General features: G+C 37.6%; 1 protein-coding gene across 1 annotated transcript; it reads right to left on the reverse strand.

The window, feature by feature from the left end:
* Window positions 1-445: 445 nt before the first annotated feature.
* Window positions 446-19,589, reverse strand: capgb (capping protein (actin filament), gelsolin-like b). The gene is made up of 9 exons (XM_036572352.1): window positions 19,458-19,589; window positions 11,146-11,339; window positions 8,471-8,625; window positions 5,780-5,941; window positions 4,452-4,601; window positions 3,176-3,262; window positions 1,957-2,089; window positions 1,359-1,450; window positions 446-958 (listed from the first exon to the last, which is right to left on the reverse strand). The coding sequence occupies exons 2-9, from the start codon at window positions 11,336-11,338 to the stop codon at window positions 893-895; spliced, it is 1,038 nt and encodes a 345-aa protein (XP_036428245.1). The 5' UTR covers window position 11,339; window positions 19,458-19,589; the 3' UTR covers window positions 446-892.
* Window positions 19,590-20,583: the final 994 nt, after the last annotated feature.

The raw sequence follows: 20,583 nt of genomic DNA on the forward strand, positions 1-20,583 counted from the left end.
AAATAGTTTATTAAAGTATCACACTCTTTCTGTGTCACATCCTCCTGTGCATTAGACAGAACTTTTGAAACACAGTAACTTGTCCTTTTTACAAAGAGACTTAATTGAGCTTTATATATTAATAATGACAACAATAACAATGTAATTATACTGCTACTAACTCAATGAACGTATAGTAATCACAGCATTGATTAAGTTATCAACACCACTGAAAATTCATTCCCATTACAATGTATATGCAATACACTCTCTTAACTTAGCAACACCCATTATATAGTCATCATATCAGTGTTTATACTGTGTAAACTGTGTAGCCTATATAGGAAAGAGTTGATTGTAAGGTCATGTGATAATATATGCTGCATATCTGTCTGGGTAAAAGGTGACCAGTAAGGTAATCAATTTGTCCATACAGTGCAAGAAATAGGCTCAGAAAACACTTTGGTTTCTTGTGTCATTATGATTTTTATTTGTTTTTTTTTTGCTCTTAGAACAGTAAACTGATTATTAACAAACAAAATGAGTAAAAAACAGAACTGTCCATAAGCTTTGTTAAATGTCATGTTGGCCTGAACACTGGTAAATAACACAGATCATTCTCATCACTAAGAGTGGCAGTTGCTTTAGGATTTGAGTTTAATGCGACTGATTTGGGTTTGGTCATGCAGAAAGGAGAAAAAACTGGTCCTTGGGTAGTTCAAACAGCCTGTTAACTATGTTAGCTATGCTAACATATGATTACTCATGGCTCTTTGCTGTTTTTTCTTAAAGACATACATCTTTGTACTTTGTGAGAATGAAATGGTGGGTTTAGATAATAAAATACTGCATCACTGTGACATTATGATAAAAACAGATCTTTCTTTTCTACTGACTGTGCAATTAAAATTTTTTAATTCCAGTTTTGGAAGAACTGCTTGAAGATGACCGTCTCTCGGCCCTGTGGTAGGATCTCCACCTGTGGAAAAAGGAAAAACACATACTTTATGAAGGTCTAACTGTTTCTACTGCATAAGTTTCATGAATATATAAAACCAGCCTAGTCGTATGCCGTGCAGAGTATGAGCATGCCATATGACCTACTCGCAGATTTATGAGCCTCTGAGAAACCATTAGAAAGTGAGGGAAAGCATGTGACATGTCTAATAAAGAGTCCCCACCCATCGTCCTGTGTGACATTTACTCTTCTCCTCTTCAAATGCTCCAAAACTGTAGCATACATTAATAACTACATATTTGACCCTAAAAACTTGTGATAATTCATATTCTATAAAAATGTGAGCAATGAGAGTAGGGGATTACACTTATTGCCTTGGAGGTTTTATTTTGCAAAGATATTAGGTCTCAGTAAAGCAAACCTGAGTTTTCATCCTGGGGTAGTTCATTTTTTGTATGAAATCATCTGCCATCTTAAGAGCTTCCTTCTTTTCGTCTGCATTTGCTCCACTGCCTGTCAATAAACACGGACAGAAGACTAGTCAATACAAATGTGATGGATTCATCAAAAGGATAAGATAAGCATTATTAATAAACACAGTAACAGAGGGTCTTGTGGGTCACTTATGTGTGAATAAATGAGGAAAAATAATTAGATATTTCCATAAGTAAACAGCACTGACAAGCCCTTTTGATGTCATTTACCTACTGCTTTTGTGCGACAGACCACAAATTATATTAAACAAAATGATGTCTCCAAAATATTAACCTGGGAAAGAATGTCAAAATCATTGCATAACTAATGAGTCAACTGGAGACGATCCCCATTCTAGCGGTTTAATAAGCTAACTGAAGAAGCCTTGTTCCAGCCCCTCTATTCTAAACATATCAACTGAGCTCCATTATCAATGATCTGTTTATTAAGAGGCGATAGCAGATGCAGGGATCAGGTTTATGCATAGATATATGATCTGTTATGAGTTAATTATTAGTAACAGGGCTCATATATCTTGCTCTCACCTTTCCAAACGAAGATCTTGCCATTGGCTCCATTGTCTAAGATGAAGCAGTCATCACGTACAAGTAGGTCCTTGGCAAAAGGAGTTTTCTCTGAGACTTTGGTCAGCTTCATTGAGCCTGTAGCATCTGAAACCTGTGGGGAAATTAACAAACTGCAGGTTTGACATTGTTGAAAATGTTAAGGCCTTGGCAATAGTTGGGAAATCCATAGGTTTTGCTTTTATACAAAAGTATACACGACATCGGTTTTAAAGTTATATTTTTAAAGATATTTGGCCACAAATATTTAAGAAATATGCAAACAACAATTTCTCAATGCAAATGGGTTGTTTAATTATCAGTGAGCGCATTTTCAGAGCTGTTATTTGATCTCTCTCATTCAAGCCTGTTTATTTGTCAATCTGAACAACATTGAAATTACCTTTGTAACTCACTGTTTTTTGATGCTAGCATGTGTTTTGGGCATGCATAAAAAAAAAAAAAATCACAAATTGCCAAGTTTTTTGTCAATGATTTTTCACATTGTGCTGAGATTGCATCAAACAATTTTTATTTTGCCATTAACAATGCACAGAAAAATGTATTGTCATATGTAAAAGTTCGAGCACCCCTGCTCAAATGTCATGTTTGTTAATGTTCTAAGGGAAAATAAGTCAATAAGTGATCTTGTCTGCAAATGTTTCCTTTTTTATTTGCTGAATTTAATATATTTGAAAAACATAAGATATAAAACCATTATATTTTATTTTTCCATAAGTTTAATCAACGTCAGCATTGACTTCTGGCTACAGTGAGATATGATTTCTTTGTTAATTTATGCAAATAAATGAACAAAAGCCTGGCGACCTGTCCAGGGTGTATCCTGCCTTCCGCCCAATGACAGCTGGGATAGGCTCCAGCACCCCACCGCGACCCAGAAGGATAAGCGGTTTAGATGATGGATGGATGGATGGATGAACAAAAGCTTATTTTCTAAGTCTTGTTTTCTGAAAATCCAGGGTAATTTACACATGACTGTGGAACCATTTTACAACGAAATTGACAGCATGGAATAATTACTAATTCCATATTTATTTACCCGCTCAAGCTTAGCCACCTGGGTTCACCCTCACTGGACATGTACAGCAAAAGTGATCCAAAACTCAGCATCCTAAAAATCATCCACTGTGCTAAACAGTAACTATAAACTGTGCCAACAGTCACACATGTGTGGCGGTACCTTGTACAAAGATGCAGCGTTAGATACATCTGCTTGGCTGTCGTCCTCTGGAGAGCTCTCTTTAAGCTCTGGCAATGGACCAAGCACCTGTCAATAAAAAAAAAAAAATGACAAAGAAATTTAATGAAGGCCATTCCAGTCAGAACCAATGAATATGTTCCCAGCACAGGCAAATAAGCAGTAAAGCTAGTAGACCCTGAATGTAATTCATGTGTTTTGTTACGTAATCCTGGTACCAGACTTGAGTTCCTTGAGCTCTGAGAGGATATCTGGTTAATTGAATTCCAAATTCGGAATATTAGAACTGAATATGATGAAATCTGGTTGGTTGTGATTGCTCCCATCACTTTTCTGTTCAAATGTTAAACTCAACCTTTACAACAGCCCACTATCATAGGCATCCCTAGGGTTAACCCCTCACTAAGTCATAGGCCTGCTGGTGGGCCCAAAGTTTTATTACACACTTCTATAACCTAAGAAAAGCTCCAATAGTTTACAATGAAGTTCCTGTAAATACTGAACAATAAGCCTTAGTATGTAGCAAGCCTGGAATATTAAGGGGTTAAGTGATGTCAGCTAGCCTTTGTTTAACATTGTTTATTTCCAAACAAGATTTACATGTTGACAATATTTTTATCATATTCATTTATGCAAATTCTAAGAATTCCTGTGAATCCCTTCCTCAATTTCTGGTCACAGGCTTGATGCTTGACAAGCTTGAAACATGAAGAAAGGGAGTAGATTCTACAGCAGTGTGTTTATGGATACAGACAATATTGTATTGACTAGAATTAGAGGTTATATGTTACTTAAACTGCATCTGGCTGCACAAGATGATGCTTCCTACTGAAATAAACAAGATCAAAAGTGTATTTTATTTTGTACTGTGCCTGCTCTACCATCTCTTCTCACGAACAGGAGATCTCACCAAACAAATGCACTCAGAAATCACTGGGGTTATTATTAAGGAGACCCTCCTGCAGCATGTTGTGGCAAATCACAGTACTTTTGCAGCCAGATAAGCCACAGGCACTTTCTGGAGCTTGCTCTAACAAAGTGTTGTAATCTTCAGAACATTTTTAATCTAAATTAATGACCTAAATCACAGTATCACTCAAAGACTATCATTTATAACAGCATTTTTGTTTAAGCCTTGCACCTCAAGTCAGCATGTAAAAAAGAAACTTTTAGAACAAACTTTAAATTTGAAGACTGAAGATAGAATCCCCCCAAAGACAGTAAGTAAAAGCAGAGCTAAAAACAAACTAAAGTGAACCTTCAGCATTTCCGGTGTCTCCTCTCCCTCACTGATGTGAGTGATCTGGGCTTTGCCGTGTCTCTCTGTGTCTCTGATCAGGGTGGCGATCTCTCGCACCTTCTGCTTCTCAAAGATGTTGGCCTGAGAGCCCACCCAGGACACGATTGTCTGGGGAGTGAACAGTAACACACTGGTTTGGACACATTTGCATATATGCAAAGCTGGTTTAAGCATACATACTTGTGCTTTGTGCTTTCCTGAGAACTTTCAAATTATACTACTTTCACTTCTAGTCAAGCATATTTGTGAGGAAAGTAACTGCATTTTCAATACATCACTTTTGAGGTTTATCATATTATTCTAGATCAAAAGAATCCCAAAAAGAGAAGAAGAGTGTCCAATAAACTAAAGTTTCTATTCAGATGCTAGATGTACTAAGAGGTTCTGCTGCAGTTCTGTGAGAAACTTGGTACAAGGATTTTATTTGACCTGCTACTTTATAAGTTGTTTTTAAAAACATGAGTCATATTTCAGAAGCAGCAAAGAGATGGCATATTTTTTCTAGTGGATATTTTGGGGACAAGCCAATGTCTGAAGAAAATTCTGATCAGATTCATTCTTTTTTTTTCCCTTCTCCTACAACCAGTCCAGCATTCTGTGTTGATATCGGCCTGATGCCAATACCCTTCAGTACACATAAGACATCTCTAATGTCTTGCATCAGATCTAGTCTGAAATAGCATTCATTCACTTTGAGTGATGTGATATTTTAACTGTTTATTTGTTCATGTGGAGATGTAGAGTGTTTGAGTAGTTTCAGCACGATTGCCAGCTTTTAGATGTGCATCTTAAGTGAATGGTCTCAATTAAAAACAGTTCATTTTAAAGATAAACTGTTAAAATATTAGCTCAATATCAGCCAGTTTTCAAGGTTTCAATATTTGTATTGGTTTCAGTATTGGAAAATAAAAAAAGTGGTACTGCTGCATTTCTAGTGACAATATTTTTACTGGAGTATGGGTTTATGTTACTCTACTTACTAATTTGGCATGTGCAGCGCCAAAGGCTGCGACAGCATGCATAGAGAAAACACACTGCCTACCAGCTCACTACACTTAAACCCAAGGCCAATTGTTCAACTGATCTTACAAACTATTTTGTCATAGCTGCCATGAATTATTCAGTACCTACTTTGAAAGTAGTATGTTATATAGTTATTAGAGTGAGAGACAAATATGGCCCACATACAGGCCCATAGGATTTAAAGGGATTAAATACTGGAGGCAATTCTTACAGTTTCACTGGCAGTTTGGCTCTCTCTCATTTTTTCTCTCTCTCACACACACCTCTCCTAGATCGAGGATGAAGCAGTCCCCCTGGTTGAAGCTGTCCCAGTTCAGTGTCACCTCCTTAGCTCTGATGTTCTTCTTCCCTTTGATGTGATACAACCTTTGAACTGGACCAGAACCACTCTGTGGTCTCCTAAAGCCAGACTCCACTCCACCCTCCTGAAAAAGAGAGAGAGAGAGAGAGAGAGAGAGAGAGGGAAAGAGAGAAAGAGAGAGAGACACAGAGAGAGAGGATGGGGTGGGAGATGCCATTAGACTTGCATTCAATTTTACAGACAGATAGATCATGTCATTGTCACTTTTCTCTTGTATATATACACTGTATAATTTGTGGACAGATTAAAGCAATAGAAGCAACATATCATCACTGTCCAAAAAAGGTATCTCAATTTCTCTGCAATTTTCATTTTTTCACACCATGTGTTCACAGATACTGCCCTTTACATTGTGTGAAAAATTCATGATGTATGGAGCAATAGAAATGCTCCAAAACTGCTTGGAATAAAATCGCTTTATTTTAACTTATGTTAAAAGTAATGCATGTTTTTGCCTTCTGTAAGGCAACCTGTAGGGTTGCCATTGTACCTTTTTTGGGACAGTGACAATATCTTTATAGTGGAGCCCTGACCTTTTCTGTGATAGTCAACTTCTCAGAAATAAGAAACTGTTCTGATTGTGCAGTTAAATATATACACAGTTCTTTTCATTGGCAACTGACAATGAATCATAGTCCATCTTTTAGACTCTGAGGCATAAATTCCTGATCATTACTTGATGAGTGATTTCCCCTTTGCTCATTTCCTCCATGCAGTTGGCAGCTGAATTTAGTATATGGCTCTGGCTGTAAGCTGAGGCTGACCGTTCATTGCTATAAATACTGTCTATAAAGCTTAGCTTAGACAATCCTCTTATCTTTTTATTGAAATTTCAATGAAATCTTTTACCTTACTGTATTTATTTTCATACTGATTCCTGAGATTACATTTTTTATAACCGTTCTGCCCCAGTGAGGGCCAAAATGAGGTTTAGATGGGGTAACATTTGATGGCTGGTTAACAGTCCTCCCTACCCTTCCTTCAGTGCCTCCAGTGCTACAGTAAATTCAGAGCTGCTGGAGTGAGAGAACTGTTCATAAAAGGAGAAAGCATGCTTCTAAGCGCAGTGCTCATAAACTACACATGCACTACTGCTCATAACAATTGCTACACAATTGTATTTAACGTTTGATTCATATTTACATTAAATATTTCCACTATATAATCCTATAACGAGGCATGTCTGCCATCACACACAGCAGTGCTTCACAGTCATAATCCTGGCTTATCTCTGCTCCAGCAACCCTGACTCCTCAGCCAATTAATAAGCCTTTCTTCAGCTGAAAAGGGTGTGTCACAGCAAACTATGCAGGTCAGGGGTGCTAAAAGACCAAAACCTAAAACTTCTATTAAAGAGTAAATTATCAACTGGGCGGTTTCAGTTTCATAGCCCAAAGCTATTCACACACGGACAACCCACCGTAAAGAAACCTGAGAATGGACATATGAAAACACAAAGAGAGGAGCAGTGAACTGGTTATAGAAGGTTAGGCGAGTTCACTTTATGGTATTTCAGTGGCAGTTGATGTTTTGCTAGTATTCTCAGAATGCATGAAGCGTTCTAATATGCAAACCATGGGAAATGTTGTCACACCTGTGAGTTTAAAAAGGTAACCCAAGTTCAGAATTATCCACTGGACCACATGGTCATTGAAACGGTGGTGCAATACGCCCTTGTTTGGGAATCGTGCCTAGAGAAGTATGTTCATTTAGCAGTCCATCATTGTTTTTTATTAGTTGTTTTCATTTTTAAGAATGTTCATTATAAGTGCTTTAATATACCGTCAACGACTGTATACCATACTATCTACTTTAAGTATACTTTAATTTACTTGTTAATGCTACCACTCAATATACTCAGTTGAATTAAGATCCAAATGACGTATTTAGCATATGATAATTGAGATTAATTGACTAATTAATTAATTAATTAAATCTTATTGTCACTGTCAGCACAAAATCTTGTATGTCTGAAAAGGTACCTTTACAAGAGAAGGAAAAACCTTATTAACTTTGAATGGGAGTTAACGGAACCAGATTTGTGTCCAAGTAATTTTGGAACGTTTCTGGAATCAGAATCACTTTATTTCACCAAGTATGCTGCACATACAAGAATTTGTCTTTGTGAGTGCACACATTTATGACATGTAACATATTGAACAGACCAGACAAGCACACAGACAAATATTTAAACAAATATTTAAATAAGGGACAAATAAAATGAAAGTACAATAAATAGAATAAAGAACAATAAACAGCAAATGTCAAATGAGCTAAAAAGAACTGTGAATATCTGTACATATGCAGATGAATATATCTATATGCAGGTCTAAGTAGACATACAGTATCATTTACATCAGTTGAGAATAAAAATGCATGTCCACTGTGGTTGATGAGCGCTACAGCTCTGGTGAAAAAGCTGTTAGTCTGGTTGTGCTGGTTTTGTATCGGTTCGTTAATCAGAAAATGTTAATACAATGTAAAGAGCAGCTGTTATTTTCACATCATGTCAAAAAATGAAAAAATCAAGATGCAAGGTTTTGTTCCAGTAGTGACAATATATATCATATTCATCACATATTTCTTTTCTCACCTTATAGCTGATCCCCCTGGGGAAGAGCTTCATGAACTCAGGCGACTCGTAGCCCTGGACATGCCGGTGCTGGACTGGCTCTCCACCCAGAAAGTTATCCAGCTGGGTGGCAAGCATGGCACACGCAACCTGCTCATCACGAGATGACTTCTTTCCTGAGAGAGACAGAGAGAAAGAGCAAAAAATGAAGGAAATAAAAAGAATAAACAAAAACTGTGTAGTTACTAGTGTGCTTACGTACTATGTCTGTATAATTCACTTTACATACAGATGTACTGTATATTAAGCATTACAAAAGAGAATACAGCAAAGAAAAAAAGTGAAAATCACATATCTTTGAGGAAATATTAAAAATTAGCTGAAATTTAGAAAACACTGTGGACAGAAATGGCAGGCTGCTGATGCGGTATGCACGTTCAGTGAGGATATTATACAGGGCAGTGTTGGAGGGGAAGGAGAGGCCATGGGAGCAGATGGCTCTATTAAAGCATCCACGTGCTGACAGCCAGCTTAGTGTTACCTAAAGCACCGGATACATGCTGAGCCAACAGGCCCACTGCTGCCCTGTCACACACCTGCTGAAACTTTAATGAACCACACAAACACCCGCCCTTCCCTTTTTCCCCTGGGACACAGCCCTCTTTATCCCTCTCTCCTCTCTTTCACCAAATCCACTCTGTCCTTCTCTCTGCCTGGTAGCCAAGCGTGTCATATAACCTTAATGTCATCATTAAGCTCATGTAGTTCTTAAAAATAAAGCTTCCCTGATTCCGCATACATGCCTGATAAATAAACTTTCCCCTACACTTGCATGGCTCCCCATGTCTGATTTAAATTGCCTTTAGTATTCACAAGCATGCAGAGACAAGATAACATGGTAAGAATTATCATTCACTTGGCAAGTAGCCTTAAACAAAGATAACTGCTTTAAATACAGTTGAAATAATAAAGTCATAAACTGATATTTTGTCACAAGCAATAAAATTTTATGTGATGAATGTGACAAAAAGCTTTGGCTGCAGTGAAAATGTTTCTGGGTGCAGTTGTCAGTAAATGCATTTGTCTATGGTGGTCAGTTTCTAATTTTGTCTTCATTATTGGGCCTTGTAAAAATTATGGAGAAACAATGATGTTGGCTATCTGACAAATTAAAGGTATGTCAAAAAGCACAAGTAATTAGCTACTGATACAGCTGCTTCAGCTGCTTTTTGACTTTATGTTGAAACATGGGATTTCAGTGAGAGACTGTATAAACCCTTAATACTTAGATGAACATTTTTTACATGAGCACTAATGCTGTTATTAAACCAGAATTAGGTAACAGAAGCATCTGCCTGTTAAGGGTCCATACCACAGAAAATCCAATTTTCCTCTGTCTTTTTGAAACAATAATTTCAAAAAGTAGAAGTTTAAAAAAGCATCATTCACTCCCTAACCCACACATCCTTATATGGAAGCATTTACAAATCTATTCACCCTACAGCAGTTTAGCTCTGCCCATTGGCAGAGTAGTATTAAGGAGTGTTTCAACCTGGACTACTTTTAGATGAGGCACGGGGCAACCAATCAGAACAGAGCTCATTTAGTTATAACAGTTTTAAAGATTGTGAGGGAAACAAAGAGCTTGGAAAATCAGATCCCCAAATCCACACATATAACAGAATTAATGAATAGTTTCTCACTTTATATCAGATTTAGTTGATAGTACGCACTTAAAAAATATGGTTCTAGTAAAGATAATGGTTATATCTAGAACCATGAACATGCAAAGAACCCTTTGCATGATTAAAGGGTTCTTTGCATCATTGAAGCATTCTTCAGATTGATGGAGACTGATAGAGCAATGGTTTTGAATGGAGCCTACTTGGAAAGGGTTCTATATAGCACCAAAAAGCATTCTTGTATTGATACAGGCTTGACATCAGAACAATAGAAGAACCCTTTTTGGTGCTATATAGAGCCAATTTTCCATCTGGAGAACCCTTTAACAATGCAAAGAACCCTTTAATCATGCAAAGGGTTCTTTGAGTGTTCATAGTTCTATATATAACTATTTTTTTTTTTACTAAAGAACCCTTGAAGAACCATAATTTTTAAGAATGTACTCTAGAGCCAGAATTGGTTTGACTGGCCTAGTACAGTGGTTGTACTATTGTGTTACTAGGCTATTGCTGTGGTATCCCAGGTGGTTGACAAGGTGTTGCTAATGTGTGTGTGACATCATTTGTGGCAGACCTGAATTTTCACAACACTGCACCATTTATTTCCTATGAGAAAAAAATATTGTTTGAATGAACGCTGTACAAAAAATGTATGTGTGATCAGTCCCAAAAGCACACATGCATTATTTCCATATAGGCTTTGCATTTCAAGGTTCTGTCTGAAAACTTTGACCCATGAAAATGGCCCAAAAAAGTGTGAAATAATAAACAAAGACAAGTCAGCTGTCTTTAGTGAGCCAACTTAATAAGATAAAAATAATGCAAGTTCTCTATGCATAGGTTATGTAGGGACTAAGCATTATTGTAAATATGTACAATTCACCTGTACAGTATGTCTAGATTTAAGGCTACAAATAGAATACCATAGCATATTGAAGGTTCAACAGAAACTGAACTGTGAGTGATCGGATCTGTGTAGATGCGCTGCTAAAATCAGATGGGCGTGAACCTCACCTATCCACATGTGTAGGTCCACTCCCTGATCGCCCCTGTGCTCCAGCACCAGATAGGAGTCTCCATTAAAGAAAGCTCCCACCTCAGAAGGCTCCAATGGAACAGCCTTCAACTTCTCCACCCGAAAGCAGTGCAGCCCTGGCTCCCTCACCTCTGGACCAAACTGACCTGGAGCTGCCTGGAAAGGGAGCATTCTGTCGTAATAGAGGGAGAGGCATGAGTTGGTAGGAATTATGGTTCAGGCAGAGTGTGAAGAGGAGAGCAGAAAGAGCAGAAGTGGAGTAGGTAAACAAGCAAAACAAATATATGACAAGTAATATGAAAATGGCACAGCTATTAATAACGGATAGAGGGAGTCATTAATTGTGGATGTTATAACTTTTTGATCGTCAGTTTAATGTGATGGGGTGGAGAGAGTGACAGAGAGAAAGAATAATTCTGTCGATTCTAGGTTTTGATAGACATCTATTGTTTGATGGCAAAGGAAATGAGATGAAGAAGCAAGTGAAGAGGAAGTGACACTGATGGGGCAGCACTACCAACGGCCACTAGTACTTGCTACAACATTATGCAATAAAAACTATTTCCTCATATGACTAAACCACTAAAGAGATTATCCAATGCCATGAGTTTATGTTTGAAATTCCTGGTTTAAAACCCTAGAATCTCTAGACGTATGATACTATGGTCAAAGACCACCCTTTGATTTGTTTAGTTTCCAGTCAAAACACCCATTTAGTACAAGCTATTTATTTTTCAGTTTTAAGAAGAGCAAAAATATATATATTTAATAGAAAATTACACAAAAGTCTCATAAACTAAATGGAATAAAAAAATTTAAATATTAGTGTGCCTACCATTTGCCTGTATTACAACTTCCTTTCTTTTCAGGAGACTTGTTTTCATTCTTTCAAAGAAATCTGCAGCCATTTTTTTCCACACCTTCAAAGTTCAGTCTTGCTTTTTATAATTCAAGTAACTCCATTTACAAACTTACACTAATTGGTTTTCTCTCTCTTTTTCTCAGTAATAGTTTATTGACAGCTAAACATCTTTTCAGATAGTGTTAAGTTGGCTTCTCACAGCGGAAGGATGGGCAGATTTTTTTCAGACCTGAAGCAAGGGTGGAGCTTGATTTTCTCTCAACGATGAGAGCTTTAACCACCGTTTATTGGAGGGTGACAGTTTAGGTGGTCTACCAGTCTTCACAAGATTGTTAGGCGTCCCACTTTCTCTACACTGTACAAAATGAGGTCAGCTCAATTTAAAATTATACAGCAGCTGATTACACTGCTTTTTTTAAGTGAACTCAACTTGAGGACACTGGAGTTCACCCAGTACGAACTTCATAGTTGAGTCAAATGTTCTTCCAACTCCATTTTCTAGTTCTGCCTTTCAGTTAGGTAGATAGTATAGAATGTGTCAATCCCAACAAGAATTTTCTGCTTTTGGGCTTCTGGATATGGACAACTGTCAATTATTAGACAGTTGCACCACATATGACTATGCTACTGTCCAAAGTTAAAACAATAAAAAAATTTACAGTGTATTAAACGTTGATGCACATGAATTCTAACTTCTAATGTGTGGAGGGATTGTGTAATAGAAATAGTAAATAATTTGAAAAAACAAATGCCATAGTATTTAATAAAACTCAGAAGTGGAGCTAAGAGAGAACTTTTGACTAAAATAAAAAGTTTGAGTTGGATGAACTCTAGTGCCCTCAGTTAACTCAAAAAGTTGTGCAATTAGTTTATAATTGTAAGTTGAGCTGACTGTGTGCATTTTTAAACTTTTTTTTAACCACATAGTTTTTAACACTTGTTTTTTTCACTTACTTTCCTTCGACTTCATTGCTTACGCAAGTCGATTATCTTATATCTAATCACCCAGGAAGGGTGGTCTCTGACTCTGACAGGAGTGTATTTGCACATACTGACAGTGGAATAATGCAGCATGCAGTTTAAACAACATAAGGAGTTTTTACTGTCATAGCAGCTTTTCCTTTTGGATTGGACCTGAGTTCAGTCTGGGTCTTTCCAGACTGAACTCAGCTGAGGCTTTCTGCTGAAGCTCCTTCCTGCTACTGCTCTGCTCGCCAATACGTGAGCACTGCTATCAGTAATGGAGGAGTGTAATCTGATTGGTGCTCTGCCCTGTCAACCTCAAAGGAACACAGCCCGGAAATGTGGGACAACAGTGGATGTTCTGTAGATAGCAATACGAAGCAGTGAGACTGTGCAAAGAAGTCAAGTAGTTTATATCAATATAAGGTTGTAGACCTCCTTGTATTTACACTCATTGTTCGTTTTGTCAGTTCCCCTTTCCATAAAGGTGCACCTTGTGGTTCTACAATTACAGACTGTAGTCCATTTGTCTTTCTGAATAATTTGTTAACCGCCCCCCCCCCCTTTTTCCCCTGTTCATCAATGGCCTGGACGCCATAGGACCATTTCACTGCTGTCGGAACAAAGTTTTTGACATGATTTGACAACACCTGTTTCATGATGAATATACCAAAAGAAATGGCCCAAAATTACTTGGAAAACATCCTGGTTCTATTGAATCCTGCAAAGTTACCATTTTGGAGATACAAGGTTTTGTTCCGACAACAGTGATTTATTATTTGGTATTATTTGGGTGGTGAATCATTTTCAGCAGTTCAGTGACACGGTCGTGGCATGTAAAGAAGCCAGTATGTGTATATTATGTTATAATAATATAATTTCTTTAATGTAAACTAGAAATGAATCAATAGCTTATATGGGACCTTGAACTCCAGATTCAGATTTATTTATTTTATTTATTTAGTAGACGTTTGATCCAAAGCAACTCACAGTACATGGAAGGCATTTATTCTTTGGATTAATTAGTTCATTGTGACTTCATGCAGAAACCACTAATGATCACTTCCTGTTCGAGTTTTCAAATACAGACTGTGGAGGTAAAGAAATTGAGCCCACAGTGACACTGAAGCCTTTCAAGGAGCAAAGAGCAGGGGTTAAGGAGGGCAACATGAGTTTAGGAATTCATCAGTGCACTGAATTAACACACTGTTACATAAGACGAGGTTAAAGGGGCATGTCTTCACCCATAGCCCAACATACACAAAGCAAGGTGTGTCTCTTAACAAGTCCTCACACATCTCACAGAGACAGACTCAGATACAGGCTGTCTCATGACTCAGCTCTGGACTGTAAACACATGGCAACCAGCAACAACAAATGGGCTGACACATGAATTGCATGGGTGTTCCCTGCCTTTCAGGCAGACAATGTATTGTGCTATAGCTACTTATTTCAAATTCCACATGGGAGTGGCACTTGACATCTCCATATGCTCTAAGAATTGGCCACTAATAAAATACAAATTTTCCAGCTGTAAAAATGTAAATTGGATGGATGTATTACACTCTACCATTTATCAGTAAGTAAGATGAAGAGCACTGAATGCAATATAGGCTAATAGTTAATACAACAAGGATCATATAGATAATATTTGCGTAAAATTAACCTTAGGTAAATAGCAGAATATACTTAAGCTGATAAGCTCTGATATCACATTCAGCATTGCTTATGAGCCTTTTAAGTGCAATGGACTGTGACTGAGAGGGCACATGTAAAGGCAAATGTTAGAAAAGAAGACTTCATGCACAGAGCATGAACAATTCAGCATCTACTACCTATAGAATATAGCCCACGTAGTGCATGTATAATATAAACAGTATGATAAAGTGTCCATAGAAAAAACTCTGAATATTTATTTTTTGCTAGCTTGGAGACAAAGAATAAAGACATTTCTGTCAGTAGGTATTACACCCATGAAAAGTCACACCATATGACTCTAACCGTTCTTAAAAAACCATTAGTGATATGTAACACCTCACTTTAAAGACCTCAGTGTTCAAATTTACACATCTATTCTATCACTTTAGCACTCTCTCTCGCATGTGCAAGCACCCACAGACACACACACCCACATATACACACACATACACACACATACCCATGTGAAATAAATATGTTCAATATATTTGGTTATCTATATATTCAATTATATATAACAATTTACTGAAGAGCAACCTTTATAAGGCTACATAACACCTACATAAGAATTTCAGGACAATGGACATAGACCTGCATGAACACTTGAAGATATATTCCTACAAATTGTCATAAAGGCTGCTTTTGTCATGATGATTTTGAAGTCATTTCACCTCAACAAGGGTTCTAACAACGGATACTTTTTGAAAGAAGTCTTTATAAATATATATAAGTTTATGTCAATTGTCATATAAGGCTTATGTAGGTATCATGTAGCCTTATAAATGCCTTCTGTAAAGTGTTACCATCTTTTCTTACATTATTATTGGTTTTACTTACTTACTGTAATGTATTTTTGTGTTTTTACTCACTTGCCTTACTTTAATTACTGTGAATTTAACAAATCCTTTGGAATATTAATGTACATAACTATTTTGAATCTTGTAAGAGGAGTTAAAAGATGTAGATTTATCATGAGTTTAATCTTTAAATAAAAAAAACTTGCCACATGTTTTCATGTCTACCCAATCACAAAGAGTTTTAGTCGATAGGTGGAGCCTTATTTTAGCCACACCTCTGTATAGTAGAGCAGGAAGTCAGACTGCATCTCTGTCCCTCATGGCCACATGGTGAGTAGGTAAACCCCATTGTTTTGAAGTAAATGTGTTCCAAGGTCTGAAAATCAGTGTGTAAGCACTATGTACGATTCTGGAACCCCCCTCTGACATCACCTTGATCCCTCAGTAGTTCTAACATTAACCACTAAAATCCTTCACTTTGTAATATCACTACACTAAACTATAGTAATCCTAATTTCTGCTATCAGTTATTGGATATGCAGTGTTAAGTTAGCACCAAACTAATAGTGGTGTACATTTTCTTGTGTTGGGTGAAAAACCACTAATGGCACCACTAATTTAAAATCTGACATTTTCAGCTTGCAATGTACTTTACTTTGTATGTTGCAGTGTTTCAGTAAATCTTTCTGTAAATACCTCAGCTTGAAGCCTCACTCATAATATTGGAAGAGCCTGTAGTATAGTAAGCCTCACTTTACTTAGAGTAGACAAATGGAACTTAAAAGCTGTTATTAAATGTTATGAACACTACTTATAGTTGATGTATTGTGTTAACAATTTATAATGCATAATAAACATGGCTATAAAGTGTAATGCCTTTTTATGTTTATAATGCATTCATAAAGCACTATAATGTGTTATGAATGTGTTCATAGGTTCTTACAGACATGGTATTCATAGAAAGTGTTACTGTGTTTTTTAACTTATCCACAAAATAAGCTAAAATTGTCACTACCAAAACAGTCTCATTTGGTAAAGTTTTGGTAGTGTTATCATTGTTTTGTTAGTGACAAAACGGAATATTCAATCATTTGTTTAAAATAAACTCAGCACTGCAATGATACTGACAATGTGGTGGTGTGATAGTGTATGTTGTGCTGGTACGAGTGGATCACACACAGCAGTGCCACTGGAGTTTTTGAACACCTCAGTTTCACTTACGGACTGAGAATAGTCCACCAACCAAAAATATCCAGCCAACAGCGTCCTGCATGCAGCATCCACTGTGACCACTGATGAAGGACACACAAACTGTGCAGCAGCAGATGAGCTGTCGTCTCTGACTTTACATCTACATGGTGGACCAACAAGGTATGTGTGTCTAACAGAGTGGACAGTGAGTGAACCGATCCAATCATAGCAGCACAACACACACTAATACACCACCACCATGTCAGTGTCGCTGCAGTGCTGAGATCCATCAAATAATACCTGCTACATGGTGGTCCTGTTGGGGTCCTGAGTGTTGAAGAAAAAGGGATAAAGTATGCAAAGTAACAAATGGACTACAGTCCACTCTCATGTTCATTAAGAGCTCTGCTGCCACTTAAACCCTCAAACTCTGAAACAGAGGCACTCGCACGACATGCCACCACACTAAAAATGTTTACACACCAACTCATTTCCTGTAGGCAACGGTTCAGCATTTGTGGTAACTAAGTGGAACAATCCGTGAGAGTAAAACTCTACGAATATGAAAAGTGCCACTCATAAGCTGACACAGATCCCAGTGCTGAAACCACATGCAGCAAAAGTACAGCCATGCCTGATCTAGAAAGAGATAATATTCATTTCTTTGTTAATAACTAAACCATGTTAAATATGCAAATAACACTGGAATTAATCATGTCCTCTTTTTCCAGTTTACTTTTTTTACTAGTTTAACATGTTGTTCAGTCATAAGGTCTCGGCTTTTGGCTATTATTTCAAGATCAGTCTGCCAAGCAGAGAACCACACATACAGCTCTAAATTCTGTTTTTTTAAAAAATGCTAAAGGCCAAAACAAATGAGCCAAGTTTCTAATGTCTCTCCGTCACCCACAATAGAAAGTAAAGCAGAAGGAAGAGAGAGTAGAGCAGGTGCCCTGGGCTGAAGTAACGCACTGTGAGGGTCTACAGGCATAAAGGTGCAGTAAGGTGTGGCCACAGAAAGCCTTAATGAACACTTCCATGAAAAATGTCCAGGGAACTGTATTTAAAGCTAAGAGAAAAGGCCCGTTCACTTAACTGCATGATCCCCTCGGCCAGCTCAGGCACGCTTTCTGACTCCGGCTCCATTCTGCCTGCCTGCCTTCTCCACAGTGTGTGTGATACTAATGCAGCGAGTGTGTGTGTCCACCTGGCCTGGTTAGTTTATATGTGACCAGTAACTGGACACGCGGGAATAATCTGAGCAGCCCTGCTGAGGACGCCCCACGGCGAGGAGAGTCGGGTTGCCTGACAATTGCTAAACACCTGCATGACAGTTACTGCGCCTCCCTCCATCCATCCATCCATCCATCCATCCATCCAACCATCCATCCATCCATCCAGCCACTGTCCATCTATCTATCCTGATTTCTACCACTCCATATGAAGCAAATAGGATCAATGGTACAATTACAAGTAGCAATGAAATAAGGAGCAGGCGTGTTGGGACGAAACCAAGCAAAAGTAAATAAGGGTAATAATATATAGAAGTCAGATGAGTTTGAGTATAGCATGCAACGTTTCTTGAGATCGGGATGTTTAAGAATAACATTAATCAGTAAAATATCTGTAAAAAAAATGAATACTATGCCAGAATTTTACCACTTTCTACATTATTACTGAAGTACACTGCACTTACTTTCTAGGCTTTTATACACACATGCACACATATAAACCAGGTTACTTCTCAAATGACTAAGAAAACGTGGTATTGTCAACTTTGTAATACTGTGGTTATATTTTGAAACACTCAACTTCATGTTCATCATCTTTGCATGAGGAGCCGGTTTTAAATATTGATTTGGCAGGTTTTTTTCTAAACTACTGTTTAGAAAAAAAGCACATTTTGAAAATCTTTTGGACTACATCATTAAAATGAGGTTCTTTGTGGTTCCTTGTGGTACCATGATAACAACTCAAAGAACCATTTGAATGTTTAAATGGCTCTTTGCATGGTTAAATGATTTACAGTGCTTTTTTGTAAAGATGCCTTGAGATTTAATTACCACTTTTATATAAGGTAAATATAAGGTATTTTGAATATTAATTCTATTAAACAATGTTGTTTAGCTTTCTTAGTCTGTTAAGAATCGTCTACCGCTCTACTCTTCCTTAGACACATCTAACATTTTGCATTTTTTTATGGCTTCCAAATAATTACATTATACCTGTAAAGTTGTACAGGACTAATATATTAGAATCACTTCGCACAATTATCTGCAAACAAAGTGGTTTTATATTCTTGAAACAGTGGAAACTCGAGAGGTCAAACATCAGAGGCAATAGGAGATGAAAGAAGTCTCCAGTCAGTGAATGAAAAGAAAGATGAGGAGATTGACAGGGGTCAGTGCCACAATGTCTGAGACATATGAGGCGTGAGCCATATGCATCCAATAATCAGAAATATGATAGCAGGCAATAAAACAGTAAGAGGTCAGAAGAGGGAGGGTGGAGTAGCAAGAGACTGTAATCGCATTCCAGCCCCTCATTTAATATTTGGCAAGGAAAGATGATAAGTCTATCATTTGCTAGATCAACACATCTACACAGAACAAATCTATTAGGAGAGCCACTTGTTGTTCTGATATGCAGTAAAACTATAGAAACTGCGCAGATTCACACTGTTTGTCAAGAATGACAGAAATGTGTGGGGAGACAACAAAGAAGGCTTTCATAAGTTTAAAAAAATATAAAATGATATTACTGTTAACAAGTACTGTACCTTGCAGTAGTTTCGGCTTGTGAAGACTTTTCGGAGTTTGGAGAAAGAGAGGAAGAGATTTTGCAGGGGAGGGGAGTCCTATGAGCACGCACACACTTCCTGATAAAGTGAGTCACGGCCCAACCCCTGAGCTTAAAACCACCCACACCAAAAAAGAGAGGAAAAGAAGAAAAAAACGGGTGCTGAGAGTGGGAGTTAAGGGACGAGACAGGAACCAAGAAAGACTGCACAGGCAGTCATAGGCTTGAACTAAAACACTGACTTTTTTATATCAAATCAATTGTGTACTGGCTGTATTCTGAAATATATGCGGTAATTGTTATCTCGGTCACTGTGGCAAAGGAGGAACTGTGTTTTGCCCATTGTTATGCATTACATATCCAAAAATGCCCTCTCAAAAGTGTAGAGTACTGCAGCAAAGCAAATTCTCCATTAAAATACTTGATTTTAGAAGACATGCTGGATAACTATGTTAATCATCATCACTGCCATCACTGAAACATTCACCATTGGTCTTAATACTTTGCTTCTGCAGCCTGAAGGGTAACGAGAAAATTTCAAAAGCATTTTATATTTATTAAGCTCTTTAAGTACTCTTCTCAAAAACTGACTAAGAAACTAAAACTGACTAGAAAATGACTAAAGTGGTACTTTCTGGCACTTTAATGGACGTCTGTATGGCAGGATTGCTTTAACTTACCATAACTTTAAACAGACACACCGAGTCTGCGATACATTCTGTACTAGCACATTCAGGATCTCATGTCAAGACATGCTCACAGACGTACCGTCAAGAAGCTTAAAAAAAATGAGGTATTCAAAGACCTTTCTTTGTGCTGCTGAACTGAGACAAGCATTCTGCTTTCTCTCACGAGCACTGAAGGTGGCCAGCCACATTCCTAAAATTCTACTGCTCCACTGACCTCTGTTCAGTACAAATCTGACCCAGCTGACTCTAATTTTCAGAAGATTATTAGTAATTTGCTTAGCTGGATCAGGTGTGTTATGAAGCTTCAAGCTAATTTCTGCATGTTAACAGGACAACCAAGTACAGAGATTTACAATTCAGAGTTGGAATGATCAGGAATCTCATTTGGATTCAGTGTAAGGTAGCACTGAGCTGACA

The sequence above is a fragment of the Colossoma macropomum genome, unplaced genomic scaffold (assembly GCF_904425465.1).
Source record: "Colossoma macropomum unplaced genomic scaffold, Colossoma_macropomum, whole genome shotgun sequence".
NCBI classification, from domain to species: Eukaryota; Metazoa; Chordata; class Actinopteri; order Characiformes; family Serrasalmidae; genus Colossoma; species Colossoma macropomum.